The sequence below is a fragment of the Phalacrocorax aristotelis genome, chromosome 1 (genome assembly GCF_949628215.1).
Source record: "Phalacrocorax aristotelis chromosome 1, bGulAri2.1, whole genome shotgun sequence".
Classification (NCBI taxonomy): domain Eukaryota; kingdom Metazoa; phylum Chordata; class Aves; order Suliformes; family Phalacrocoracidae; genus Phalacrocorax; species Phalacrocorax aristotelis.
In genome coordinates, this window is record NC_134276.1 from 138,288,206 (window position 1) to 138,314,285 (window position 26,080).

Sequence of the window (26,080 nt, forward strand, 5' to 3'; positions counted from 1 at the left end):
CACTACCATCCCATTTTCTACCTTATTTTATTCTTTGATTTTAGAGACAGGTATTTTTACTTAGGGTATTTGCTAGTCCTCATGATGAGAGCTGACAACCTGACACTGCTCAGTTTGCTTCAAAACCTCCCCAAAAGTTAAACTACTGAGTCGCATTTGAAAAGCATTTAGAAAGTTTAGAGCTCTTAACTTTCAGACTCTTAATTAATGGAACTTGGAGCTTAAGTCATTTCATTGTTTTTGACATTGTTTCTCTAAGTTATATGCCAAAAGAAGTTGTGTGAGAAGTCAGAATATGATTAAGTAGAGAACAGAACCAGGATCTCCAAGCTAAGAAAGCACAGAATAGAATGTTCAGGTCAATATGACTCAAAACATGCTTTATTCAGAGAACATGATTCATGGACAGGAAAATTATGCTTACAAGAAAATCCAACAGTAAAGAAGGATCTGATTACTATTGAAATTAACTTATCAGGCTTCATATTTTTGGTTAAAGTTCTGAATAATCCACATCATATAGAAATATTAACACAGTAGTTTAATATTTCCATAATAATCAGATGTACCTGCAGAGTCTGCTCTCACGGTAATGTTTGTATATTCAACAGTTTCTTCACGGATTCCTTATACTGAGACATGTTATTTTCTGTTTCACCTTCATTTTTTAGTGCAATTACAGAGTTTCTGTAATTCTTAACCACTTCAGATGCAAGAAGCTCTTCCTTAGTTACATTACTGACATTCTCTGAGGCTTTTATTCGAAGCAGTGTATCCAAGGCATTTTTCTGAGAGCAGCTATTTTCCCAGATATACTCTTCCATGTCTTCCTCAGTCTTCTCGCTCTCCCACATCTCAGTTTTCTGAAAGAAAATATACATTGCCTTAAAAACTACTCAAGACTGAAACAAAGCTACAAGAATTTGAAGAAATTTCTCTCTCATACTTATTTGCTTTAAAAAGTACTCCTGTCATGGAAGATATTTCCCCTCCTCTGAAGTCCAAGGCTTGCAACTCAAGCCTCAAACAGAGTTCAAAAGATGCCTATATACCGTACATTTTCTGTGCAGAATGAGTTTCTTTCTTCCCACTTATTAAGTTCTTTATTTACCTGGCAGAGATAACTAGACAAGTCAGAATGGGAAGAAAAGCTTATGGACTATACATAATGAATAACAAAGAGCTTTGTAAAAGTAATAATTTTAAATAACTTTAAGCACTCAAGCTTTGGAAGTAGTCACCTAGCTATTATGTCCCTAGCATATGATTTTGGTATGCTTACATTGGCTGTAAGGCACAAAGTGAGACAGCTCATACCATGTAACCCTGATGAGAGACAGCAATCCTTCACCATTTAGGAAATGTTTTAATTGTGACTCATAAGGAAAAGCACCACAAATTAATCCATTTCCCCTTCCTGCAAAACAAATTGCTCCTCAAAAGAATATCTATCCACAAGGTGCTAACTTTTACCTAATTGGTGTTGCAAGGTTAGACAGGATCAAAAGCTGAACACGGACAGAAGGCACCGTCCCAGTGCCTGTAAATAAGTGGGTTGTGCAGTTGTTCTCTATAAATTTTGCATTTGAGTATTTCTCCGATTCAGCAGGCCTTCCTCTAGCATCACAGACTGTTGAAGGAATATTTCAAATGTTATAACCTGCTATTTTTGTGCATTTAATTTTTATTGTACTTTTGTAAATACATACGCTTTGCAGATATATTTGTATTTTAATACATTGTAGATTGTAAATTTACTTGTATATTTGTAATTATTTAGTGCTTTACTGATGTCAACAATACTTAGCATCCTTATATTTTTCACCTATATAAGAACCACAATTTGAAGTATTTTTGGCAGTCATATTATTCTTACACTTGTTGTAGAAATCATGTCTAAATAAAACTTATTTCTCTGGGAGTAAGTTCAAAGAAACTTTAGAGTAAAGCATTTACAACATATGGAATTTTTTTTTAATCCCTTGCCAGCAAGGGCTCCTCAATAAATTTTAGCTATGCCATGCAGAATCCAAATAAACCTGGCAATCATGGGAGGGTTGGTATGGGGGTTTTTGGGGGTGGAGGAGGGGTGGGTTGGTTGGTTTTTCATTTGTTTATTTTACAGTATTCTGTCCACTGGCAACAAGGTTGTTGCAGTCAAACCAGAATATATAATAACCTTTAATTAAGACCCAAGATTATTTCCCCCCACCCCCCCCACCCCTGTGAGCTTGGGTCTGCCTATCTGAATTAAAAAATACTTTAACAAATGCTGCACCCTGCACCTGGTAAATGGAATCTCTTGTCTTTCAAATCTCCGAGTCCAAATGTTTAATCAGAAACAGTGATTACCACTGCTAAAAGGCTCACATGACTGACATTAAAACCTGGGCACAATACAACACAGAAGTAAAAGAAACTCATTCAACTTCTAGAGGGAGGGAAAAAAAAGGACATACTGTAGCCTGTATTGCTAAAATAGTTCTGGAACAAGTGGGTATAGTAAAGTATTCCTTGTATGTTTGAAAAATACTGCAATTCAATGTGGAGATTTACATCGTTTTAAATTAACGACACCATCCTGTTTTTAATACCCCTTGTTTATCTGCATAATGGCTTTCCAATACATTTTTTTTCCTAAACTCCAAAAGAATTTTAAAGCAAAAGCTTCTCTCACAGGGATAGGGTTTCGCAAGAGTAAGGGAATATGGGTATTGCCCCTGGACCGAACTCATGTTTGAAGTTCAAACAAAAGATCATTGTGAGGCTTTTAAACACCTTTAAGTTATAGCAGAGACAAAAAGAACTAATTACAGCTATTAACATTTATCTCTTCAGGAAAATCCTTCTCCGCACACATTAAATTACAGGATTTCAGAGATGCACGTTGATAAACAGATTAAGATTTCTCTATCTCTTTTGAGCTATACAGAGCAAGAAGATTTTAAAGGAGGCCAAAGAAACTCTTAAGTCTTTCTTTCTTGGAAACCTTCCCAGCAGAATGGTGTGTCAAAATAGATTTTAAAATAAAATCTGACTTCTGAGGGGGAGGGAGGCAGGAAGGGATTTGACAGCAGGGGAAGATTTCAAAATCCATTCCTCAGCCCTGCTACAAGAAGCTGGTATCCATTGCTGCAATGTTGGTGGCCGTGCCTCAAAATGAAAAGTTATCCTGCTCTACACAGGTCAAGGCATACATCATAAACAGGAAACTGAACAGAAACCAGATTTTTGCAAATTAGCTGTATTAAATGAAACTTAAAATACCTTTCCAGCCAGATTTATTGCAAGACTAAAAGTGAATCTGGAATTATATTTGCACCCATGAACTCTGAATAGCGGAGATGTTACATGTATCGTAGCCTCAGTTTAAAGTGTTATGAAGAAAACTAATGAGACAATGAAAGAAACTTTAAAAATGAGGACTTCATCCCTCAGAGTTTTGTTAGTTGATTATTTTTTGCCACCTGCAAATTTAAAGTGTTGGTAAACCCTGCAGTAAGTCTTACAAATGAGAATAAAACCATGAAAACTGGAATACAAGTGCAGCATTGTGTAACTTTTTTCTAGAATCCCCACCTAGTGAACAAGGTTAAAAATCAAGAACGTATGTTTCTTCAATGAATTCACTAAAAATGATTGTTTCATTCTACCAGCCATAAGACAGAATCTCAGTAAGTATTAACCAGGCTGGCTAAAAATGCACTCAGCTGATAATTTCAACTGTTTCTCTTACCAAAACTTCCAATCAGAACTACCAACAACAAAAAAAAAAAAAAAATCACAAGAAAGCAACTTTTCATATAAAGTCGAAGGACATAAATCTATTACTAAAGAAGAGGCACAAAAGACAGACTTCTTTTTATACCTCCTAATGCAAACATATAGAATTATTTTTTAATGCTATAAACAGAATAAGGATTTGTTTCTAAGCCAGTATTTTATGTGACCATTTAAGCCAGTATTTTGGGAGGTTTACAAGCCTTTAGAGTGCTTAATCTGAAGTGCTGACCCAGTATAAATACTAAAATAGTACTCAGGCTAGTGAAATTTCTTTTTACATAGAAGTCATTAACAAAAAGCTTCAATATATATTGTACCCTTAAATACAGAAAAAAAAAGAAAAGCACTTCATCATTTTTCTTGGTTTTTTTGCCAGTTTAAATTTCATAACTTTGCTGTCACAGCCAGGATTAGAATTGTCAGTTCTCTGGTGGTTTTTTTTGGGGAAGACATTTTAACTAAAATTTGTATGTGGCACACAGAAATCTTCAAGGCAATTAGAAACATGACTCATGTTAGTCAATTTTCTTGTCAATGGTTTGAACAGTTTAAAATATAATGCTGTCTAGCAAAGACCAAGTATTTTAGCGGGATTTTTCCAGAGAGGAAGGAAAGTTATTTAAGTTGCAAGTTAAGGTTCAAACTCTGTATAGCCTGGAATAAATAGACCTATTTCTTAGTGCTACACTGAAATAAGGGACACTCTGTGTGGTACAATAATCACAGATTTTCAGGTAATAAATGACAGGTATACTAGCATTTTCCAAATTATTGGGTACCTTCAAGCCAAAGAGGAGTTGCTAAAACAAGTACGTACTTACTATCCCTTTGGATATATTATACCTTTGAACTGTACTGTTTAGTTAGCAACTTAAAGAAATATCAACACAGATTTGTAAATAAGCAAAACATTTGTATCTGATGAGATTGGATACAAAAAAATCTTAACTCCTTGGTGACGCAGAATAGGTTAAAGTACCTTCTTCTGAATGAGTAGAACATTACTTTCTAGGACACAGCAATGGGACAGGGCAGATAAGACCTCTAGGGCATCAAGGATAATCAGGAGAAAGACTGTGAGGACTGAATATTCCAGTAAGGTACAAATGTAAAACAGAAAATAAGAACAAGAAAAAAAAAACAAACAGAACTTTGCCTCAAAAATAGTATTGGATCCAAGAGATGCTCTCACTCTTATTTATACCCACAGGCTTAATCTCTGGTTCTGTCACTAATTTAAGAGTGCTCAGCAGTCACCATCATCTAGATCACCTCTTTCAAAAATAAGGACAACACCTAATTTGTCTGGGCTGAAGTGGCTGCATATATTTTCTGGAAAACCCAGGCTTCTGAAAGGTGTTTACCTAAATCAGTTTCATCTTTGAATGCATATTAGACAAGATTCTGGCCTCATCAAGAAAGATTCGTGGTATTAGGGGTCCAAATCTTTGATGATTTTCTGTTGTGTTAGTATCTATCCCCCCTAAAACTTAATTTCACTACAACATTTAGACTGAAAATTAAACACTATAAAAATTATATTTAGGCATTAAAAAGGAGCCTTTAGCAAGAGTTAGCACCTAGAAACATAGGGTTTAAACACAAGGTATTGCAAAAAGCCTGCTACAGTCTGAAACAGTACAAAGACAATTTTTAATTCAACATTCTGCCTGAACATTCATCCTTTGTGGTTCCAAGCAAGTGGTACAAAAAAGTTTAACCTTCTTTCACTGCAATACACAATTCCTTTCAGCAAACCTCTCCCCTTGAAGTGTTTGAATTCAGATCTTCAGAGAAAGTTTATTAAATTTAACATCTACTATGCCACTTAGCTTTGTCTTTTCTGACTCACATTAATGACAAAGACTCTTTCAAGTTGTTAGACTTTGAGCACAGGCGAGCACACCATGAAATACACATTTCAAAACAAAGTATATATTACAACATTGAGAGATCACCCTTTCTCCAGCCTGTTTGTGTTACTTAAACCATAAATAATGACATACTGAGAAAGAACACTATTGTAAGAAGGGCAGTTATATCACACTCCCTTATTCTAAGATCTCAAAGTCAGGAGACTTTGACAGACACTAAGCAGTCTTCAGTTAAACTGAAAGGTGCCCGGCGCTCTAAATCTGTCTCATCCAGGCACATGCTTTAATAACTAGACTATGGCCCTCCTGTTCAGTTCATTCAATCTTGAATTTTCTTCTGCCTATGCAGAGAGTTTCAGCAAGACTTCAGAGAGTATCTCACTCCACCTCCTGTTTTAATCCTACAACCCATGTGTCATAACATCCTGAGTGTTCAGACTTATGAGGATAAAGTATACTTTTGAAACTTAAGTAGCCAGAGCCCGGCTCCAAAAGTGGATTCATATCCTTACACATATTAGGCTATTACAAGGTAAACTCCTACTATGAAATGGCAAAATTCTACCATTACAAAGTTCTACTGGCACAATCTGAAGTGATAAAAGTTATGCTTACTTGTAATGGGTTAAAATGAGTGTAGATGAAAAAAGGACAATACCATTTCAGTGCTAACCAAAGTCTACAGAAAAGCCATACAATGGATTTCAGGATTATCACCAATGGTTATATAAAATATTCATTCAGCTGCATGCATACACAGACTTCCCACCCCACCAGTGGCTTGCAGTTGAATGCTCTACTTAAAAAGGAATGCAAAAGCAATGTGGGACACTTGCCTCAAATTCATTCAAACTACACAGCCCTGGGGTTCATAGATAAATTCTAGTTAAGCCTCTAGTATCACTCTGTCTGTTCTTCATTTTTTTCCTTCCCTTGCCTTTATGCTTCAACTTCCCTGTCCTTTCATTTTAAGTACTATTAGCACCTACAATGCAGAGATGCACCCAGAAGACCCTTTAGCTATCACTGCACATATCGAATAGCCACTTTCCACGTATGCCTGTTTCTATATTCCTTCTTAGTCACTGTTCCTTTTAAGTCTTGAATCTTTTTTATTAGACTCCCATAACTACATAACCAGAAAAAGCAAGACAAGTTTCAAAAGTGTGCCCAGCATTGCTCTGCTGTTATTCTTAGTATGTCAGATTAGACCTTTTACGTTAAGAAACACACTGGAGAACAGATAATGTAAGGGTGACTTTTCACTAATCTTTCAAGATCTCAGCTGTATAATGCAGAATAAGATCCTCCACTCGCCATCATCTTGCATTTGTGTATGTTTAAAATCATGTGGAATCGGAGCAAGAAAAATGCTGCACCTTTTTGTAGTCTTGACTGGTTTAAAACAACTAAGTTATTTCCTTCTCACTATCTTTTTTAGACTCCTCCCCTTTATAATGACTATGAATGATTTTGCTTAGTGGAAAGTTAGCTTCCTGCTCCACTTGTTTCTCCTTCCTGCTTTCAACTCAGAGCTTCACTTTTTAGTGATCAACTATTACTCTGAGCTGACTGTGGAAGAAATCAGTCTATGGACTTTTTAACCACTTGAGGGCAGCAAACCCTTACTCTTTAAAAAACACTTAATACTATAAAAATACATTTAGATTTACAGAGATGTTACAGCATTCACGTGCCATGTTTAAAGGTAGCAGGAATACAACGGATTGAACTACTGTTTAACAATCTACCTAATATATCTCACCCTTTCATTGATTAATTCAATGCAGGCACAATCCTGGGGGATAATTTGAAAGGAATCACAGATAAAGTCCAAAGAAGGCAAGTTCAATTCTTACCAGATGGTACAAGTCACATATCTACTGAATACATTCTAATAGCTAATAAAATACAAATATTTGATTAATAACCAGAGAACTATTAAACAGGAAGCAAAAAATCTCCAAGTATGTCAAAATAATAAATGAACATTAAGTTTTAAAATCTGAATGTTTTAAAGATAAGTGAACTCGTGAGCTGATATCTATCTGTCTTTATCAAGACTAAGGTGCCAAATGCATCAGTCTGGGATCTTAAGGCACACTCCTTGCTTCCTATGCACCTCTGTAACAAAGACTACAACAAATGGAGCTCTCCGTTAGATTTTGGCAGCCTCATTATGTAATCCATTTGGCAGCCATCATCTGTAATTCAAATAGATTGAACCAAGAACGCAATATGTAGACCCCTAATGAATACTGCTCCCGCTGTTCAGATTCGTTTCGAGAAACAGCATGCTGCCTTACCAAACAATTACTATCAATCCACCAATATGCTGCCAATATTCTGAACAGCTTCCCACAGTTCTGCTTTACAGTGTATCTCATTTGAACCTGTGATAACAGAGCACATATCAAGAACCAGAGGATGAATTAATGGTTTTCCTCCTCTCTTCCTTCACATCCTCTATTGAAAACAAACAATTGAGACTTTTTTTCTGTCAGAAAAAAAACAAGCACTATAGATTCCCTTTGCCAAAAGCACGGGTAGCATGATCTGCTACAGGAATGCATTCTAGAGGATGAAAGAAAGTCATCACTTTTCTGTCTTCAAAATAAAGGGGATTTATTTGAATACAAGTCATATACCAACTGGTAACATTGCACTGTGTTTTGGTAAATCTAACACAATCCTGAGAGGCCCTGACTATCCTCAACTTTTGCAGGATTTGGTGTGGTCAAGTGCATTAATGGCACTTGTGTGAACACAAGAAGACAGGAAAGACAGTACAGTTTCAAATACAATACTACTTTTTAACTACCAATTCATAGCAGTTATGTAGCCTAAGAGGCTACCCAGTAGTATCCCACTTCTACAAGTAATCAAATAGCTTCAGCTACACTCTCCATTCCCAAGTCATGAATGTACCTTTTTGCACTCCTGCCACCCTTGCCAGCTTCTTCATCTTAACTCTTTATTCTGACCATCTATCAACAGTGTGATGATTCTTTTCCCCTTTCCCTCCCCATCACAGTATGGTAACTCTGTTTCTTCCCCTCTAACACTCACAAAACCAAACCAAAACAGACATTCATTTACTCCTTCCACAAAAAAATAAATTAAAAAAACAATCAAGTTGCTCCTTCCTTTTAATTTCTTCCCTTTTTCTTATTTCTCCATGCATTCAAAAAAGGGAGCTCTTACACACGATTATAAAAATCACCTGAACTTCTCTGAAAGCTTCTCAACTCCAGTTTCAATGCTCCAACATAGCCTCAAAACCTTTCACAGTTCGGCTAATCTGTCTTCTTCTATCGTCCATTGATTGCTTGCAGGTTAGAGGAGACTTTTTTTTTAATGCCAGTCAGTGCATTAACCTATCAACACACTTCCCTCGCTTTGGCTGGGATACCTCTCAGAAACCAGTTTGCCAAATTTTATTTGGATAACCTTTTATTCATTTATTTAAATACAAACAAACTCTCTTCCCCACATCACAATCCAAGAGAGAAATCCATTCTTAACAATATATTCAGAGCCTTGAGGCAAAGCAATACCTGTACCGATTGTTGGTAATCCTACCCCCCCTTTCCTTTCTATTTTGTCTGTACACACTTGTGTATTTCAACTGTAACTCCATTACAACAAGGATTCTTGCAAACTAATTCCACCTGAGCCCTCTAATTGCAATAGCAATAGAATTGGTGAGCTGTGGATGCCCTGTGTTTTATTGAAGCCAAGACTGGAAAAGCAAACACGAAAATTTGTAATACAGAAGCTACTGTTGAGACAATGATAAATTTTGTCTTCTAACCAACCATGCATACAAAGAGACAGACAAGCCAGAATTAAATTCTTCATACTCATTACTTTAAGAATAACCTTCTGCTAGAAATGCATCTCTACACAGTGGAGCTTCACAGCACAGCATATACTTCATGACATACCCAACAAAACCACAAACAACAGTCATTCTTTCAAAAAGGTTTCAGATTCCTAAACTACTTAGATGCTCTGTTTCGTAAACTGTAATAAAAAAAATAATGCATCATTGGCCATTAAAATATAATTACACTTGAAATTACCTTTCCTGATGTGTATCTGCATACAATTTTTCCTTTTATATATTCACATACTTGCTGGTTAACAAAATTCAGAAATCCAGGTAGGAACATAAGTTAGAGTTATGGCATATTTAGAGAGATCGTAGGCAAAGTTTTCAGGATTCAGGGCAAAATTTACATGCAGCCAGCTTTCCCTTCATTGAGCAAGAATGGAATGCTGCCCTCATCTTTTTATTGAATTCCATCAAACACATGCACGAAAACAGCATGGCACTATTCTGCTGTGAAAGTCATCAAATCTTGCAATTAGTTCTGTAAACAGGATTGATGTTACTGTTTACATGGAAGGCCAGTCCCTGTCCACCCCCCTCCGATATTGAAGTGCATGCAAACTAAAAGTAACCATGCATTGTTTGCTTGTGGTTTACAAAACATATTCAAACTATCTTTCAGCAAGTTATTAAAAGGCTTTACCACTGATCATGGGAAAAACAAAACAAAACATGTCACAAAAAAAACAAACCATGTCTCTGGAGACCATTAATTTTTCATGGAAATCAAAGACAGTTACTACTGGTTGATGAACTCATCAAATATTAACATGGAAGTTGAAAGGTAATAAAAGGGCAAGAGACTTGTGCATATTCAATATGCACTGAACACTCATGTAGCAACATTGTTTAGCCCTGTCTTCCATCACTAAGTAATGCTACAGCAAAGGACAGATGTGGTGTTCATCTGGAATTAAAAGTAAGCAGAGTCTAGCTCTTGTCATTGCTAAAACTGTCTTGTTTCCAATATTAACTGGAAACCAATCTGTCACTTATTTTTGTAATGCAATGTAATGCTGTTGGGAAGAAAAATATCCATGTGTACAAAGCACTTGAAATCTAAAGTAAATCTATTTAAGATTTAGTATAAGCTGAATTTAGGTTGATGCATGCTACAATTACAAAATGTATCCTTCAAGGCAACTTCCAGTGAAAGGGAAGTACAGCTCATCCTCCTTATGATGTTTTTTACATCATCACTGCAATGATCAAAGTCAAGATCGCTGAAATTCATAAAAATGCTAAATATGGAGATTTAAATACTATAGAACAACTAAAACAGTAAATGTGAATTTTGGTAGCTAATCAGCTACAGCTTATTTAAAAGAGTACATCTATGGAAACATAGTGAAAGACGCCATCATCAGTATCTGTCTCAATGTGACTAATAACATATTACATTTAAACAAGGTTAAGTTATCCAAAACATAACTATGGGTTTTCAACAACAAATTCATTTCAGACTGCTAACTTGTCTTCTGTAAGAAATGACTGTAAAATTGTTGAAGGCAATACTTAGACCAACATGATTAACCACAAAAATATAGGAGATAAGTCTGAAGAATTCACTGTAAAAGGAAGATCTGTGGTCTAAAGGCATGTTGTTATATATAGAGGACTACTTAAGAATTGTAGTAAATTATCAGTACATTGGAATAGTATCTTTAGTAGGTTTGCATTGGATATTACACATGTATAAACATTTAAACAAACTACTGGGAAGAATTCCAAATATGCCATTTACTGAATGACTACAGAAAAGTTTACATTACACTTGCTTTGGTAGAAATATTTATCTAAAGAGTTAAAATAATTTTATATATTTTTCCAGACATGAACTCTGATGAATGAAATCCTAAAGCTAACAGAAGATGGGGACAATGTCCCTTGCCTTAGCAACAGGGAACTCAGAAAAGCAGCCTAAGTCCTCACTCCTTCCAGCTTGAGTCAAGATTTGTAGAGAGCATTTAAGAAGCAGAATACTTCCAAATTACAGCCATGGGTTTAACCCAGCCCAGGAAAAGGCCAAGAAAAGACAATTTCTAAGTAGCAGATAAGAGTTTGGAATCAGGCAAAATGTAGATATTGAGCTGTACGTTATTTTTCGTAGCTTTAAAGCCAGTAACATACCCCTCTCCTTTTTTGGAACAGACTTGTTGCCACCTTCATACATGCCCCACTGTTAAAAATGCAGAGATACAGGTGATAATCACAGAATACACCATTTCTCTGGATGCACTCAATTCGTATTTCAATACTGTGCATAGGCAGCCCAGCATGCTGCCAAACTAAATGTACGTTTAGGAATCCTGAGAATTAAGGCGTTTTCTGCTAGTCACAGCGTCGGTTTTCGGCTCATTGTCATGAGAAACAATGTATTAGGAAAGAATCTCTTAATAAGGTCAAAAACTAGAGAACTTCTGAAAAGAGGCAAACTAGGTATACGAACATCAGAATAGCATTTGTGAAGTTAAAGAAATGCGCTTTAAGTTGACTGGGGAATAAGATTCAAACCTAAGCATCTTATCTTGGTTGAATTTGAAGAAAAGTGAGGTGGAAGAAGGAAAGAATCTAAGATAACTTATAAAAAGTTCCATGACTGCATGCAGCTTAAAGTAAATTATGAGGAGCGCAAGTTATTCACAATTGCTTACCCAAGATTCATGGTACAAAACTGTGAGGAGGTGTATGCCATAATCATAGTTCTGTCTTCTTAGCGGACACCTGAAAATCCATGAACAAAGCTAGTCTTTTTTAAATCAAGCCACTGTAATATCCTTTTGAATAAAATGTTAAACTTAACATCAAAATTTCTAATTTCTAATGTAGGCAATCTTAGGGGAATGTGTGTTTGATTCACACCCAGTTCTGAATTACATACAGTGAACATCATGAAAGCGTGAATATTAAGAACATGGAAGAATGAGCATCTGCAATCCGTAGGAAAACATATATAAGGCAAGAATTTACAGATATTCAGGAAGCATTAAAAAATTCTTTGCCATCTGTGTCAAAGGGGAATCCAACATACTTTAAACTCCCTTCAAACCTTATTTATTTTTCCCCCAGACCTGAAGAGAAAAGGATGACTGGTAAAGACAGCCATGAAATGCTGTTCAGAACAGAAGATCTGGCCAACAATTTAACACGAGAAGTTTAAGACAATTTAGCTGTAAGTCAAAACAGGATTACCAGTAAGACACAGTCCTGCAAAACCAGTGTATTTCTTAAAACTAGTCATCAAAACCTGCTGGGAATTTAATGACATTAATCTCTTCCTCATGCTGATCACCCATAACCTCCTGTCTCTTTCTCACACTCACCTCTTACTGCAGGCTCCTTCACCCCCTTTTTAATGCAGAACAAACTGAATCATGTGAGACTACATCTAAGACACTCTAAAATGACTATGGACTATGACTATTCTAGCAAATAAACTTTAAAAGGACTCAAGCTTTTGACTCTCATTTCTTTCATAGTGAAAGAGCCTCAATTTAAAAGTAATCTAAATACCAGCCTGGGAAATACTGTATTAGATAAATAGGTACTGCTCAGAGCTTACGCCTTAGAATTTACTAAAACAAAAGTGAAATATCAACAGGCATATTGAGAGTTTCTTGTGGAGCACAGCATGAGACCACTCATAGATGCTTTAATGGGTAAGCTCCTTTCAACTATCTTAATGTTTTAGCCACAAAATAACTCTTGCTCGGGAAATGAAAACTGTTGGTAGCACAAGTGGTCCCAGTAAAGTATCCAGATTTCCAAGTCTCATCAAAAGAGATATGCACAATTTTATCCATTTTGTATTTATTTTATGTAGAAATAAAACAGTATTTCCTACTGAAGGACAGGAAATTTAACAGGGGAAAATGGATTCTAATAAAAACACAGAAAATATTACCAATAATGTTTTTCCTACCACTGAAAGTAGCTGTGAATTAAAGTGTATTGTGAATTTAGGAATACATATGTATTCTGTTAAACTCTTCAAAATTCAATACAGAACACATGTTTCTCCCATGCACCCTTCTGAACATGACTGTAAATTACAGTGATTTGTTTATATCTAAACATCAAAACACTGAAAAATGACTGGTCACCAATATCCCCATTTTTCTAGCCTGAACTCTTCAGATCGTTGTTAAAACTAACAGAACCCATTTGGGAAACATGACAACTACTTTAAAATAACAAATGAGACTCCTAAACACAGAGCTTTAATAACCAGCAATATTTAACAAATACTACGTTTGACCTTAGGTGATTTATCCATTACAATTTTAACAGTTAATAACAGGAGTACTAGTATGTTTATTTTAAGTCTTATTTTAGCCTTAAGAATATAATAATTTACTAAGACGATAATTAATATTACTGGAAGACACCCAGCCCTTTCTATACTGTGACCATTGCTACAGGCATTTTTTTCCTTCTTGTAACCATACCTGTCTGTTGTAATTGTGAGTATATCTGTATCCTTACAGTAGCGTTCTCCCACAAGTTTAATGAGCTTCTTCTTTGCATGCTCATCCAAATTCAGGTTAGAAAGTTTAACCTTCAAGTACAAGAGAAAACACCTTTAATTACTTAGATAAATTCACCTCTGTGCCCTGAAAATATTTTGAGATAGTTAATCACATCTTTTATCAAGAGTTAAAAGGATAGCTACTAAGTATGCATTTGCAGAATTTCTTCTGATTGTAACATGTCAGAAGTCTTACCACAAGCAAGTATAATCTGAATATTCAAACAATAAATCCCTTTTCATCCAAATACCAGAGGGGCTGGGCGGAAAATATTCCTACTCAAACTTTTTTTCAGAGGAAAAAAGACCTGTCAGTTTCATTTGTAGCTGTATTTCCATACGAATATTTCCATATTTCATATGGAAAACAATCTTTTTTTTGATTTTGTTTTTTTCAAAGGTTAAAAGTAAGGTTAATACTAAGATATATAGAAGTCATTTATGACAAGCATCCAGAAGAGGAGGAAAGCTATTAATTAGAGAGACATCAAGTCAGAATTCTCAAAGTCACTACTGGGAGATTTATAGAAGTATGCAACGATGTACACAGTTAACAATATAATGGACCAGAACTGTCTGATCTCACATAACCTATCAGTGTGAATGGCTTGTCTTCTGTTTCAATACCAGAAAACACACAAACAGAAGATAAACAACAAATAACTAATATTAATTTAAAAAAAAAAAATTAAGAGTTAGTCTGAAGCTAGTTCTGATATACAATAATGTGTATGAAAAGTAAAGCAAGCTGGTTTTAGCTATCTGTTTACACAGTAGCAAATACGAAGGCTGTGCACCTTAACACTTTAAAGATATATGGTGTTGGAAACAAAAGTTTCTATTAAGTGAGAGTTGCTGAGGAATATTAAAAACATGAAGACATAACAGTAGTCTGTTACTAATTTGTCCACTGTTCATTTTTCCTCCATATTTTTTTCTACTGTGTCACTGGTGTACTAAAGAACCATTCAAAAAAAAAAATAATCAAGAAACCTGCATCAGAAAAACTAACAAAAACTGAAGGACCAAACAAATTAGAAGCTCTGAAATATCAGGAAAGAAAGTACTACCTGAAAAGAAAAACCTATACTACTAAAAATACAAAACTGAAGTACTAAACCTAAATACAAGGGAGGTGACAACAGAGTTTCATCAGTGAAACTTCTAATCTGGAAAAAAACTATCATTCACTACTCCACAGATTATATGAAAAATGTCTTCTGTTAAAGGAATTACAAACTCATTTACTATGCATGCCTGTAATACCGGTGAGCAGGATCTCACCTAGCTTTGTCCCCTAGCTCACAATTTGTCAAGTCTAATTCTAACAGCCCTATTAGGTGCATCTAGTCTTTAAGGCAAAGGTTAAGCTACAAAAATAAAGCTCTATTCTTAGCACAGCCTAAAATGACCATGAACAATAACTTTTGAAGTCACGATACTTCCAGGGTCCCTACGCACACAGCAACCCCTTCTAAGGGTCAAAGCTACCTTAGCATACAGCGCCCTTCCATACAGTGCAGCCACATAGCCTTCAATCAGTGGTGATAAAAGAAAAAAAAAAAAAAAAAAAAGGGGAGCTATGAGAAGGTGGGAATGCTCCACTTTTACTGAGAAGCTACATCTAAGCTGAGGCACTCGGTCTCGATCTCTGTCTGAGCCATAATGCAGCTATGTCTGTGCCTAGCCATGGCCCACGCTGTCCCAACCCCAACACACATCCTTGACTTCCTGGCTTGACCTCACCTACTGAATCTCTATGGATTAGCTTGACAATCACCAGACTGTTGCCTGATCCTAGTTACTGTCACCAGACCTAATCTTGATCTGCTGACTTGCCTTCCCACTTTTGACCTCAAACTTGCCTTATCATTATGAACTTGTCAGGTGATTACTGGGCTGTTGGATGATGTTACTATTACCAGACCCGTCCTGCTCACCCTGCTCAGACAGTAGCTACCCCCTTTTTGGGGAGGTCACTGGCCCTGCCTGCCTCATCGCCCCTGGATCGTCTTCCCTTGCAGAACAGCCTACCCTTACTGCTGCCTGGCAATGCTCACCCAAATTGACGCGAAACACCTTTTTGTAAAACACATTTTAACACTGTCTTTCTCTAACACTCATAGAAAGAAAAAATGCTCCAAACGATAAAGAGTTTCAGACATAACTCTCCAGCAAGCATACAACTGCTAGTGCACGTAAGCACTTTATGGCCATGACTATCTGAACTTAAGGGGATACTCCAGTCCAGATGTCCAGCAGTAGCTTGTTTTAACCAACAATGCAAAACGATTCCATGGAGTAGTACTTTTTGCACTGTCTTAAAAGGGTGGCATTACCATAGTTTTATCATCTGAAACTTACTGTTAGAAAGCTATGATTTTATTCCACGAGTTGCTTTTCCTATAAAAACTAAAAAGCTATCTGGTCAGTTTCCTATATTAGGGGATCACAAAAAGTATGTTGTTCCTACTAATCCAAAGTCACTTTAAAGTGACAAATATTTATACGGCTATTTGCTTCAAAATGGGATAAAAATTGAACAGTTTAACTGTTTGCTGGAACGCTGCAGATTATTTTATGTTGAATTTTAGAAAAGTTAGAGCTCTGTTAAGAACAGCAGTCGATTATTGATTAAAAAGTCTCATTTTACATCCTGTAGCGCTGTGTTGTCTGGCACAATGTGGACAATTCAGCTTGGGGATAGACTAGGATAAATGTCATCACAAGAAATACTGGCATTAGGCTACAAGAGATGAAAAATTAGCGTGTCCAGTATGATACCTGGTAGAAAAAAAAGCATATTTTTTTAAATTAAGGTTAAAAAGGTTTAACTTTTAAACAATATTTAAAAAAGCAAATCTAATCATGAAGATCCAGAGAGTTTATCATACTCTGTAACACAGCGCACAGTAATGCTCTCTCATTGATATAAACTCAACCACTACCTGACCCAGCACCATCTGCTTTCGCCTTTAAATCTTCCCTTCCCCCTCCCTAGGCAGATTTTGTTGTCAGATGATTAATCAGAGATAGAATTTATTAATGAAGTCTGCGATCAGAACACCAGTAACTGAAAAAGCATATGGATAATTGTTCCATTTTTGTCTCCCCCTCCAACCTCTCCTTTTTTTAACATACATGTGTAATACACATCCACATAACACCTCACAAGTACCAAGGCCAGTTAACATTAATGGACAGATTTAGATAGGATAATACAGACATGCTTATTTGTATATCATTTTGAATTATCCTCTCCACTGCAGCATAGCTGATCTAGTCCAACAGCTTGTGTTTCAGCAGCCACACCTAACAGAAGATAATTATATGTTGTAATGTTTTACATTATATACAAAGCAAGAAATGTACATACGCTAACCACCTGCTGTTTTTGCTGGGAGGAAATTCAAGGCTGTTTGAGCAGCTGAGCTCTTCCCTCTACCTCTGACACTATGCCTGGCGCTGACCTGCAAATGTCAGTACTACACCATGTGAGATAACTGAATATGGGAGCAAGGGGGGTCCAATGTGTGCCGCCTCCTCCTGCACATGTTTGCAACCCAGCATGATGTCAGGGGCTTCTATTCTCACAGATAAACTCCATTTCCTTTTATTTCTAATTTATACAAATTTAGGAAAACTTTCTCTTGACCATGGGTCTGAATTAGGAGACAAAAGGCTAAACCCTAGTATGCAATGACTGTAAGGGGATGGTGACGTTACTGCTAACAGTGGCGTGAAATGTATATTTAAGTCAATGACAGACCAAAATAGATTTAAGGCCAAAAGGTTTTGCAACATAAAGGGAAAGCAGAGACTCCTACAGACTAAATGAATCCTACCGTTCAAAGCTGCTGTGATTAGATGCTGTATAGGTGTTATGAGCATGTGATATCACACGATATTTTAACTTGTATACTGGCAGAGTAAAACACAACTATCACTGATCCCACTGCTGATGCTGCTTTTAAGACAGGCTCAAATCTCATCTCAAAAGGCATGTTCAAAAGCTGCAGCACAATCCTCCTAACTTCACTACCATGAGGACAGGCAAGCACTGTCCAGAGAGGCTGTGTAATCTCCAACCCTGAAGGCATTCAAAACCCAACTGGATAAAGTCCCAAATAACCCGGTCTGATCTCATACCTTACTAACTTTGAGCAGGTCAGACCAGAAAACGCCTGAGCTCCCCTTCAACCTCAAGTAACCCATGACCCTATGATCAGAAGGCTGCTGCCCTTACTGCATACACACCGATGCCTAGAGGCTTGCCAACTCAGTACTTATTAAAAGTGCCGCATTCACATGGCCTAGCTTTCAATCCTTGTGTACTTCTAGGGTCTATAAATAAGCATTGAAGAGAGCCTAAGCAAGACGCCGAGCAGTGTCTCGAGTAGACAAAAGGCACTTACAGCCTTTTCTATAAGTAGATTCTTCAGAAAGTATACTATTTTATTTATATAGGAGCTTAGTCTTCATTTATAACTACACGTCCATAATGTTACAACCCCAGTTCTAACATGCTGCAATATACTTAAGGAAACCCACTGCTTTCTATTAAGACATTCAGTAAACCATTTCCCTTATTTCCTTATACCACATTTGCACGTATTTTTAAAAGAAAGCCAAGCATTTGGGTTTTTGAAACAAAGGCTGTTTACAAAAAATATTACTTACTCTTAAGGTCACAACTCTTGCTTTGGGATTACGAATAGATGTCCCTGCAGAAACATAATCTACTGTTTCAACTTCAATAGGAAAATGCTGTTCACATTTCTCATCACTGTCCAAAGCACTTGGCCATTCAGTGCAGAAATCTATGTAATAAAGAGAAAACACTCCAAGTAGTAACCATTAGGGTTTTTTTTCTTTTTGTAAAAATTTATTGCTATATATCTTTTTTAAGTACTATTTATAGAAACTGTACTCATTTAAGTAACAGCACAGTCTCTACCAGACTTGCTCCAGTACTTCAATGTCTGTTTTCGTACTGGGTTCCCCTAAACAGGATACGGTACTCCAGATGCAGTCTCACAATCACCAAATAGAATCACAGAACAGTTTGAGTTGGACAGGACCTTCAAAGACCACCTAAGTCCACGCCCCCCACCATGGGCAGGGACATCTTTCACTAGATCAGGCTCCTCAAATCCCCATCCAACCTGATCTTGAACACTTTCAATGTTGGGGCATCCACAGCTTTTCAGGGCAAGGTCTTCCAGTCTCCCACCACCCTCATCATAAAAAATGTCATCCTTATATCCAATCTAAATATCTACCCTTTTCCAGTTTAAAACTGTTGCCCCTTGTCCTGTCACTACAGGCCCTGGTAAAAAGTCTCTGCCTGTCTTATAAGTCCCCTTTATATATTTAAAGGCCACAATAATGTCTCCCCAGGCTCAACAACCCCAACTTTCTCAGTCTTTCTTCACAGGAGGGGTCTTCCAGCCCTCTGGTCATTTGTGGGGCCCTCCTCTAACAGGTCCACATCCTTCTTGCACTGGGGACACCAGAACTGGATGCACTACTCCAGGGGAAAGAATTCACTTCCTAAATGTGGTGGCTACACTCATTAATATAACCCAGTATTCAGCTAGCCTTCCTTGTCACAAGGGCACACTGCTGACTCATGTTCATCTTTCAAATACCCACCGGGCTCCCCATGGCCTTTTCTGCAAAGCCTTTTTCTACCTGTTTGCCCCTTCCCACCACCCCCGGTACTGCTGCACAGGTTATTCCATCCCAGATGCTGGACTTCACAGTTGCCTTTGTTTAACTTTATAAGGGTCCTTGCAGCAGACTTTTTCCTGCCTGTTGACATCCCTCTGAACAGGAGCTCTGCTGTCCAGTTCCCCTCACAATTTGTTATTATCTGAAGACATGCTGATGCTGTGCTCTCTGCCATTATCCAGGGTGTTAAAAAACATATTTTTACAAGCTTGGAACTGGCTTCCAGGAAGGTTTGCTTCATAATCTTCCAGTGAATGTGGCGAGGCTGACTGACCTGCAGTTCTCTGCATCTTATTTCTTGCCCTTCTTGAAGATGGCCAAGCCAAAATCTTCTTTTCCTCCTGAGTAGTCTTTACCTGCTTCCAGCTTGTGTACTTCCTTTTTGCATCTCAGGTCACTCAGGAGTTCCCTGCACACCCATGCTGTCCTTCTGCCATACTTGCTCAACTTTCTGTGCATTGGAATACACCATTCTTGCTCTTTTAAGGAAGTTGAATGTAAACATCCAGCAGCTTTCGTGGGCCACTTTGCTCCGCAGGAGAGTACCCTGTAGATCTGCCACACACATTCCTGAATAAACCAAAATCACTCTTCTGAAGTCCAGGCCCTAGTTCCACTGTCTGTCTTCCTCACTTCTCTCAGGATTTTCAACACCACAGTTTCATGACAACTCTTACCAAGGATGCCCCTAACCTTCACATACTTGACCAGTTCTTCCTTGTTTCTGAAGAAATTCAACAGAGCAGCCTCCTAGTCAACTCACCGATCATCTGCATCGAGAAATTGCCTTTAATACACTACTTGCACTTCTCACTTCTCTCAAGATCTTGACCTCCACAATCTTCTTTTCACAACCAAGGCAGCCAGCAACCTTGACATCTCCAACCAGTTCTTCCATACTTGGGAAGTAACACGTGCAACACAACACCTTCCCACAGTCCAGCATCTGCATCAAGAAATTATCTGCAACACACTCCAGAAATCTCCTACATTGCTTCCATCCCACCCATTCAGCAGATAGTGAGATGGCTGCAGTTCCCCATGAAAACCAAAGCTTGCAGTTGTGAGGCTTTCTTCAGTTGTCCATCCACTTCCTCTTCTTAACCAGCCAGTCTGTGGCAGATGTCGACTACCACAACCTTTTTGGCTTCTCCTCTGATCCCTACTCTTAACTCTCAATCAGCTTGCTATCCATCTCATAGCAAAGCTCTGCATCTGAGCTGTTCTTCTGGGTACAGGTCAGCTTCTCCTCCACATCATTCCTTCCTGCTCCTCAGTAGTGTAAGCTTTCTCTCTGCATTTCTGTGACTCCTCAGACTTCTAATTCCTCCTGTTTACTATGCTGCATACATCTGTCTACAGGCAACTCAAGACAGGCCTCTTAACTCTTATCATACAGGCTGAGGGGACACCTTATCACTATAACTACCTGAAAGGAGGTTGTAGCGAGGTGGGTGTCCATCTCTTCTGCAAGTAACAAGCAATAGGACAAGAGAAAACAGCCCCAAGTTGCACCAGCGAAGGTTTAGGTGGGCTAGGAGGAAAAATCCCTCCACCAAAAGGGTTTTCAACCATTGGAACAGACTGCTCAAGGAAGCAGTTGAGTCACCATCCCTGGATGTGTTTAAAAAACATGTAGGTGTGCTGCTTAGGGACATGGTTTAGTGGTGGACTTGGCAGTGTTAGGTTAACAGTTGGACTTGATAATCTTAAGGGTCTTTTCCAACCTAAATTATTCTATGATTCGATCTCCTCCCTGTCCCTTCATGCCTCTGCTTTGGGTTAACCTCCACATTAGGTTCTCCTTATTGGCTTGCTGGCTGGCAGATGCTCTTGGTCTTCATTAAATCCTGTACCTCCCCAGCAGACTTTTCTCTCACAGTCTGTTTCATTTGTTAACAGCATTTTTTTAAATGCATGCCAAAATGGCTACTGATTAAACCCTGGCTTAATCACAGATAATCTTCTGAGAACCGAGTCACATTCATCACCCATCTTCCTTAAGACACTAAACTATAAATTCTCCAGTACAAGCAGGGCCTAATGGAAAGGTAAAATTAAAGCCTTACTTGTGTGCTGAAAACCCCCTAAGACATGTTTGCCTACCAGCTGTATGACTCAATGCAGCAACAAGAAAGCATACAATACCAGCCAAAGCCTGACAAATAGTAAGCTTCAGAGATGGATCACACACAGTTACATTTTCTATTATCTTAAATCTCTGAGAGAGATGCTTTTTAAAAACGGAAAAAAGAAATACCCGACAAAACCAAAATAAACCTCACCTTTAAGAGCTGCACAGTGTTTCTTAATTGCAGGAGGAGTAAGATGCAAAAAATTGGGAATCTGAAAGAGACATATTAAGAGTTACCAGAATAATAGCTTTTTGTCTGTTCATAAATAAAGGGGCTTTACTGAAATCTGATTACCACTTTTAACATTTGTTAAGGTATTACAATACACTTAATAAAATATTCAGATAAGAAGACTCTTGTCAAGTCTGAGTTAGCAAGAGACTTAATTTAAGCCCCATTACAAAAGTCACAGGCATGATAATCCTAAAAAAGTCTCCTGATTTTGTTCATTTGTAATTTATATTCATAGCTGTTACCATTTAATTTAGAAATTGAATAGAACATTACCCTATTTAATAATAGGAAACAGTATCCAATACAAATATTCCAATCAAATCAGTGCAGTCCTAGTGAACAATAATTAGAAAAGTTACCAAACACCAGCAGAATGCATCTTACCTTTATAAGTTCTAAGTTGCCTTCTTTTGGTGGAGGTACTCCTCTCTTCACTGGGTAACCCATTCGAATTGGGAGAGGCACAGAGGCAGGTTTAAATGAAGCTGCTGTTGGATAAACACTGCTCCAGTCCTGATCAACACTCATCCTCTCAGTTCTGGGAGGTGCATGCTAATAAATTGAAAATTATAAAGTTTGATGGGAGATAATGCTGTTTTGTGAGACAAAGCAGGAGCAACACACACAACAAGTTATTTCAGGAATAAACTCCCACAGCCAGAAATTTCAAGACACCTCTACATCAAAAGTTAGTGCTAATTTGTAAAATAATTTTTAAAAGATAGCCTCTCACAGCTTGGGTGACAGGCCTTTCCCAATCTTCAATTGCATTTTATTTCAGAAATGCTTAGAAAGAAGAACTTACCATCTTCTTGCATCATGATAAATCAGCAGGGGGGAGGAAGGGGAATAAAACCAGTATTTACTGTGACACTACCTCCTAAAGTGCCTAATCATTTGGGGGGGGGGCCGGGGGGCGGGGAGAGGGAAAATAAGTTTTAAAATTCTGGAATTCTGAAGGTCTAAACAAGTTCATACTGAAATAAAGATGTTAACAACTCTGAAATTACTTGCTATAGAAATTCCAGTATAGGAACAATGTATTATATTGCAGAAATAGTTTATATCCTCCAATAACTGACAAAGGTTTCAGTCAAATGCTCTTAAAAAAAATTAAGGTTTCTTTCCCCCAAACCTTAACTTTGAATTTAGAAGGGTAAAAGACAAACGGATATACGCAGTCTGCTGGTCTGACTGCTTTGCTGTATCATTAAATCTGCTCTTGGAAGTTAAACAAAAATTTAATACATCCCAGGTCCACTTTTACTATTTGCCTTTAAAAATCATAACACATAACATAATACTTTTGAAATTTATGTGCAGAATAAATAAGAAAATCCTCAGTGATTAAATGTTCAGATATAGTTTTAATTCTAGTATGCAAGAACGATTTCACTTATGCACAATATCAGCCTTTTTAATTACGCCAGAAAGCAACCACTACGAATCCTGTAAACTCATTCTGAAAACAACATTAAAATGCCTAGTTTTATTTCAAATGCAACTGTAAGTTACTTTTAAGACCTGCAGTACATGGTGTCAATACAAGCCAACTGTTAGCTTGTTATTGTTTTTGCCATTATGAGAAAACAGTCTGAAAACAGCTGGGAGATTAAAGAAGCTAGCTGCTGGTTCTGGAAGAGTCACAATGGATTGTTTCACCAGGTTTTGACTACAAAAAGGGTTCCTGTACAAACTGTTAAGACATGTAGCTTAGAAAACTTTCTCAAACACCTCTGAGTTAACTGCAAATAGTTTCAGTACTTACTGATCTTACGAACTGCGGTGTTCTGCCTCTCCTCCTTATTGAAGCTGAAAGAGAGAGAAACATTTTTCAATATAAACTATTATATGGTTTTGTGGGAAAAAAAATGTAGCCTAACCCTATTTGCTTTTTTTTCTTTTATGAAGACAATATACACTAATACTTCCCAGTCTTTATGTGGAAGAAGGGGAAGGTAAGATACTTATATTGCAAACTGCTCATTTATATTTTGAAACAAGATTTTAAAAAGCTTGGAAGTAATTTTGTCTGGGTCTGTCCTAGAAACATGTTAACAATAATTTAGTGGTTCCACACCTAAATGCATTTTGCTAGCATGTTATTCTGGCTTGGTGGAGGAGGAAAGAAAAATGAGATGAGTGAAAGAACACTTTTGCCTTCGTAACTTTTCTTTCTCCCTCACAGCCATTAAGTTACAAATCACACTCCACCAGTAGCATGAGACAGCTAAACCTTTAGTTTAGCACACCACTTTTCACTAGCACACCAACAGTTCGCTACTACCAAAAGGAGAATCCCATGGTTCCGCTCTTTCCTTCTGACAGCCCATCTTCACGCCCTGTTCTGTGCCACTCTCAAGCTCATCTAACCTCTGTATAAACAGTTAGCACATCAAACTGTTTTTCTTCTTGAGGTGGAGATGAGGAACAAACCGACAGGTTTGTTTTCTGCCACTTCACCATGTTGATCTGGCTTATTGAGCAGTCCCAGAGAAGATGCAACAGGAAGTGAAAGAGTTTACTCCCTTCTAGCAGGCCTGAGCCACCATTTAGCTCAACTTTTTAGCCAGACGACTTCAGTTGGAGTTGTAGTGTGGGACTCATAGGGATCCATAAAGATACCAAATACTACTACATTTTTCAATCTAATCAGAGATCTTCACTTTCTTGCCTGCATTTCCTCAACCTCCCCAAACTCTGAATATAATCACTTTCAACCCCCCACCTCCTGAATCTGTATTTGCCAAACACCCACCCAGGCTTTGGAAAAATGTTGGTACAACCCTGACCAACAGTTTCCCTTTGCACTCAGAAGGGCCTGAACAGCTCACCTTGAGGCCAGGCACGACATAAGATGTTTAACACGAGTACACACTCCTTAGGAAACGATGAAATTCTCATTTGGAATGAGGGAAAACACCGCAGGTTCATTGTACCACTGTTACCCCTCAGCTGAAAATCTGTCTAGCAAACACCAGTTTGCTCACTTCTTTCTTCAGACGACTTATAGTATCTACACGGCTAAAACCTGTACCCTACACCATAAAGGACTTTTTAAAATTTATTTTTTAAATTATTCTTTTTACCAAAAGCTCTCCAGCAAACAGCTGCAAAACAAAACATCTTTTTCAGAGCCGCCTGAAGCCGGGAAGGGAGAAGGGCCGTGGGCCCACGCTCCCAGCCCGGCCCGGGCCAGGCGCAGCCCCAGCCCCGCGCCCCGGAGGGCTGCACGCCTGCCCCGCCACCACCGCGGAGCCGCCCGGGCCGCCCTCACCTTCCCTCTGCTGACCTGCCCCGCTGCTCGCCGCGGGCAGGGACGAATAAGCCGCGCCCCCGAAGAGACGGGGCACCGCGACCCTCCCGCAGCAGCGGGAGAGCACGGCCCAGGGACCGGAGCCGGCCACCACCGCCGCGCCGACGGGCGCCATCTTCGCGAGCAGCCTCAAAGCACCTCCCTGCCGGACGGAAGGCGGCTCGGGCCAAACCAGTTGGAAAGGCGAATAGCCGCGGTTCCCCGAGCGAGGGGAGGCGCGGAGCCGACTGAGGCCACGCGGGGGCAGGACAAAACCCCGGCAGTGACCTCGCTGCCCCTGGGAGGGGGCCGGAGGGCGGGAGCGGGTGGAGGATGGTGCGTCTAAAGTGCCTTGCTCCTGCGTCGTGCTTCCGCCATCTTAGCTTGTGTCACCGGTCCGCGGGCCTGGGGAGCACGACCGTGGTGGTGGTGTTACCCCGAAGAGCGGGTTCGTTCGCCCGGTGTGCAAAACGCCAAGCTACACACACAGCGAAGTTATTTCATTCAAATCATTTTTGTGCAAAGATCGGTGCTAGGTGGTAACCCACAAAGTTAGCGCCCTGCAGTGAGAAACTACATGGCATTTATGCTGTTAAATGTGTC

General features: G+C 38.4%; 1 protein-coding gene across 1 annotated transcript; it reads right to left on the bottom strand.

The window, feature by feature from the left end:
• Window positions 1-359: 359 nt before the first annotated feature.
• On the bottom strand, window positions 360-26,080 carry MRPS35 (mitochondrial ribosomal protein S35). The gene is made up of 8 exons (XM_075111871.1): window positions 25,460-26,080; window positions 23,951-23,994; window positions 22,567-22,734; window positions 22,099-22,159; window positions 18,761-18,900; window positions 14,001-14,110; window positions 12,207-12,276; window positions 360-863 (listed from the first exon to the last, which is right to left on the bottom strand). The coding sequence occupies exons 1-8, from the start codon at window positions 25,611-25,613 to the stop codon at window positions 585-587; spliced, it is 1,026 nt and encodes a 341-aa protein (XP_074967972.1). The 5' UTR covers window positions 25,614-26,080; the 3' UTR covers window positions 360-584.